This window comes from Penaeus chinensis, chromosome 28 (assembly GCF_019202785.1).
Source record: "Penaeus chinensis breed Huanghai No. 1 chromosome 28, ASM1920278v2, whole genome shotgun sequence".
NCBI classification, from domain to species: domain Eukaryota; kingdom Metazoa; phylum Arthropoda; class Malacostraca; order Decapoda; family Penaeidae; genus Penaeus; species Penaeus chinensis.
In genome coordinates this window covers 19,151,817-19,156,627 of record NC_061846.1, presented here as the reverse complement: position 1 = coordinate 19,156,627, position 4,811 = coordinate 19,151,817, and the positions used below count along the sequence as shown (strand labels likewise).

Sequence of the window (4,811 nt, the reverse complement as noted above, 5' to 3'; positions counted from 1 at the left end):
TCAAAGCTAGAATGGTCTAACGCGCCTATAGCGTTTGGAAATCAGTGATAAAGGTAAACAGGTAACGGTTTATCCGATGAATAAGCATAGCTATTAACACAAACACAGTAACGTGTGCACTAAGATCGAAAAGGAAAACAGCCACAGTAAGAAATGAAAATAAATTACGAGTTCCTCTTCAGACGAATGATATACCAAAATCATCCATTTTGTTTATTATTTGTCTGAAGAGGAACTCGTAGAATGTTCGAAACGTCACGATTTATTTTCATTTCTTACTGTTTTCCTTTTCAAGCATAGCTCGTAGTAGAATTTTTAAAGTCCAATATTTAACCCTTTAACTGGGTTAATGGCCTATAGTTATGCGATTCATCACTAAGAGATCCAGTTCAGAAATGATCAAGTAAAAACGAATTTCAGCACTGAAAAAATATATCAATATAAGTACATTCAATAACACAATATGGCACTTTCGATGAAATCATAAAAAAAAAAAAAAAAATGCATTTACCTTTTCGATAATGACAGACAAATATTGCAGAGGAAAATAATGTATTATCAGTTCATGCATATAAATACTGGCTAATGAATATAGCTCCTGGGTTTATTTGGAAACCTCTTATATCTAAAAGTAGTTTGTAACATTACATCTTTCATATTAATATGAAGTAGAATTACTTAATAATATCGTCATTCTATATAGAAAAACAACAAGATATATACATAACTTATATTATATATAACATACAAAATGCAAATGTAAAAGTAACGGGTACATCAATTTTCTCATGATGATTTTGTTTTCCTTCAAGATATGGCACATGCTGATATCTATTATAACACTTTCATCCTTTTCCTTCTTAATTTTTGATTCAAGATTCGATAAGTTAACTGTCCAACTAGCCTCCTTTTCTTTGCAGAATGGAGTTTATTATTTAAATATTTTATGGTAATAATAATGTTCCAGTACAATCATAAGCTACGTTAGCACTTCTAACAAGAGAGAACATCGAGAGAAAAAGTTTTCCTCTTTTTCTTCTTCTCCTTCTTCCTCATCTTTATCTTCTCCTTCGCCTTCTTCTTCTTCCCCTTCAGTACGAGAACTAAGCACTATTACAACAAATTACCTTCCCAATAAACTCTTAGCACTTTTTTTAAGCCATCTTTCCAACTGCGCATCACGTTTGTATTCTTTTCTAAACATATTGCATTGTGGCTTCGGCGTGGTTAATGCGTTCCAGCAAACTTAAAACCTGTGGCACTAAGCGGTTTCAGTACACGGATGATTTGTGGCGAGCCGTATCGGTATATATGTATATATGTATATATACATATGTATGTATATATATGTATATATATAAATATATATATATACATACATATAAATATATATATATATATATATATATATATATATATATAGAGAGAGAGAGAGAGAGAGAGAGGGGGGGGGGGGGAGGGAGGGAGGGAGGTAGGGAGAGGGAGAGGGAGAGGGAGAGAGAGAAAGAAAGAGAGAGAGAGAGAGAGAGAGAGAGAGAGAGAGAGAGAGAGAGAGAGAGAGAGAAAGAGAAAGAGAAATAGAGAAAGAGAAAGAGAGAAAGAGAGAGAGAGATAGAGTAAGAGAGAGAGAGAGAGAGAGAGAGAGAGAGAGAGAGAGAGAGAGAGAGAGAGAGAGAGAGAGAGCGAGAGAGAGAGATTAAAATTAAGAAAGTTGATTAAGCCTTTTTTGCCCAATAAACTAAACTGCAAGAAACCCTGCAGGCTGTTAACTGTAAATTCCCTTGTCAGTGTATCTTCCAACTTCTCTATATTCAGCGGGAAAACCGCGAAAATATCTACACTTGTGTAGATTTCTTGCTCTAATCCAGTCGCTGTTTCGTAAAACAAAGACTTTTTTTCTGTTTCTCATTACAATTGTTGTTATTGCTGCAGGATTTTCTATCTTTTCGTATACAATATTCAAATTTGTGTAATATTTCTATTCGAGGTTTTCAAGCTCTGATTAGAACTAAAAGACTTTAGTGTAAAACATTAATAAACATTATCTGAAAATTTTGCGAACGAAATATAAGAATTTATTGAAATATGATTATGGAAAGAATGCTGACTTCACTTGATGTCGAGCCAAGGAGAGTAGCCCACATAGAAGCTGTTTTTCCTAATTGCCTTCTCCGCCTTGTAAAAACTCAAAAGCCTGGCTTGATGGTGAACGGAAACCTCACAGTCATGCCTTTCGGTTTTATCTCCCAGGCAGTCTCTGATGAGGTCCTCCAACCTGAAGGAGTCTCGGGAGGTCCTCCTCTCCGGATCGAGCTCCCGAAAGACTTCCAAGGTGTCGCAGAATCCTATCACCACGACTTCGAATTCATGCCGGAGTCCTTCTGCGGCGACGTGTCTCTCGAGGATCGGCGAGCAGAACCTCTGGGCGTTGTGGCATAAGAGGAGCTTCTTGGTGGCGCCGAGACTTCTCAGCCACTCAATGAACTTCCGAAGTCCTTCCTCGAGACTCACGGCCGCCACCTCTTTGCCGTATTGGAACAGCGACGCCCTCTTAACGGAAAACCCGTTCCTTTTCGCCGCGTGCCAGTTGATCTCCTCCCTCGGGAAGGTGTACACGTTGAATTCCGCGCCGTGGTCGCTGTTCTCCAGCCAGGGCGTCGCGGCGATCTGAAGGATATCAGCTTTCCGGTGCACTAAGGAACGAGATAAGGATTGTAAGGAAGACAGGCACATAGATAAAGATGCACAGATAGAGAGAAGTGAATTAATATATATGCATATGCTAAATTATGTTTATATGTGAATATCTGACTCCTTGTATATGTATGATTCTGTGTATGTACTATCAGGAGCCAAAGTCAGTCTAGTAGCCTGAGCGTGTGTGTGTATCTATGTATATATGCATACTTGTACACACACACACACACACACACACACACTTATATATATATACAATTTATATATATATATAATATTTATCATATATCACACACACATACTCTCTCCGCGGAGAGCATGCGGATAGCTCTTTATCAACATTTCTCCCGATTAAATTTATGAAGCAGTTGCTGCCATATATCTATTTCCGAGCAATGGGCAGCAGGACGATCAATAACCAGCAACATCTGTCTACCCTAGAATAATGACAATGATAGTAATATGAATGTTTGCTATCATCATCGCAGCAATACCTAACACGTGGCATCTAACCACCTCCCCCTCCCCATCTGTTACTCTTCTTCATTCCCCTTCGTCCATGTTCTACTTTGGATAAGACTAATGTTGCGACATCTATGGGCGACGTGTGGAAACATTTACCATGCTGAAGATGTAGTCGGACTTTTGCTCCTGATGGTATGTAACTGTATCTGTATACTGTGTAAAAGGTCTATTTTTGTGTGTAATTGCAAGTGTCTGCGTGAATTTGCACAATGCATACCACGGTCTGTGGTCTCAAGTCCTAGTATAACTGGTATGTATTCTCCTTGCACTCCAACAGGCACTGATTTATCATTAGGTTGGGTATCCCCTTCTTCCCCGTCTTCAGGCTGCTGGTTCTCCCTCCTTCCACTCCCCACAGGATGCTCTCCGGTCGTGTCTTCTCCCTCATCCCTACTCAGGACCTCATTTTGCTCTACGATGCTAAGACTGAAGCTTGGGTCTCGTCCTTTATCCGCTTGGGATTTCTGCTTTCTTTTCCTTGTTCTCTCTCCATCCTTCCTCTTTCTCTCGCCAGCATTCCTGTTTTTCCTGCCGTTACTCTCTTTTCTCTTTCCATCTTTCACGTTTCTCTTGCCAGTACTCGTTTCTCCCTTTTTCTTCGTCTTCTGGCTTGGTGTCTTAACGGATCGCGCCGTGTCTAATGCCTCTCTCTTCTTTTTTTCTTTCACTGTGACTTCTCTTCCTGTCGTCCGTTTCTCCCTGAAGAAGTTGACCAAACTCTGTGTCGGGGGGAAAGTGGCTCTGTCATTAGTACACTCGGACTGACTAAGGTAAATATAAGTTAGTTGAAATAGATAAATTAATAGATAAAAATACGAATGTAGGAATAAATAAATGCAATATCTGCAACTTCTAGTGGCAATTTTCGATTAAGTTTTATGATCATTATTGTCAGCATATTCGGTCACTAATATTGTTCCTATAGCCTTGAGTTATCTTGTAACTGTGATCTAATTTATCATTCTATATTACCAAATTTATTGCTATTATCCTCATCCTCGATATCAATGTTATTCTTATCCGTGTCATTAATATTAATATTGTGATTATCGTTATCATTATTTTTTTAAAATGTATATATTATTGTAATTCATACTCTCATCATAATCATTCGAGCCTTTACCTTATTATCATTTTTATTATTCAGCACCTTTATTATACATCACCTTTATTATTCAGGACCTTTATTATCGTTATATCTATGCTAAATTGTTAACTGTAGTCTTATAATAAAAAGGACCTCTTTTCCGTTGTATATTCCCTATACTAAACGCCCTACCCAAAGGACTGTATAGCAACCACCTGTATTGTCTTCATGGCAGTTTCCTCTTTACTGAAATTACCTTTTTACTCGTATCCGATACTCTATAACGAGGGTACTTACACTGCAATAAGTAAAGGGTGTTCCTGAATTATTCCATATTAAACAGGCTTACATATGGTCCTGCACAATATCAAAATCGATTTCGCACAATATTATCACTTTCGTAACTGTTCACACAACGCTCTCCCTTACTATTATTATCCATAATGTGGCTGATCTCAGAAAAAGAATAATCGTACATAATTAAAGAATAAATATATATATA

The 4,811-nt window shown here is 37.9% G+C and overlaps 1 protein-coding gene across 2 annotated transcripts in view; it reads right to left on the bottom strand.

Moving 5' to 3' along the window:
* Positions 1 to 2,059: 2,059 nt before the first annotated feature.
* The window catches only part of LOC125040090, an 8,094-nt gene continuing 5,342 nt past the window's right edge, over positions 2,060 to 4,811 (bottom strand). For both annotated transcript variants that reach the window (XM_047634584.1, XM_047634583.1), the window contains exons 3-4: positions 3,440 to 3,941; positions 2,060 to 2,693 (exon numbers count right to left, since the gene is read on the bottom strand). In XM_047634584.1, the coding sequence (XP_047490540.1) occupies positions 2,110 to 2,693; positions 3,440 to 3,941 (1,086 nt within the window). In that variant the 3' untranslated portion in view covers positions 2,060 to 2,109. The remainder of the gene's footprint in view (positions 2,694 to 3,439; positions 3,942 to 4,811) is intronic.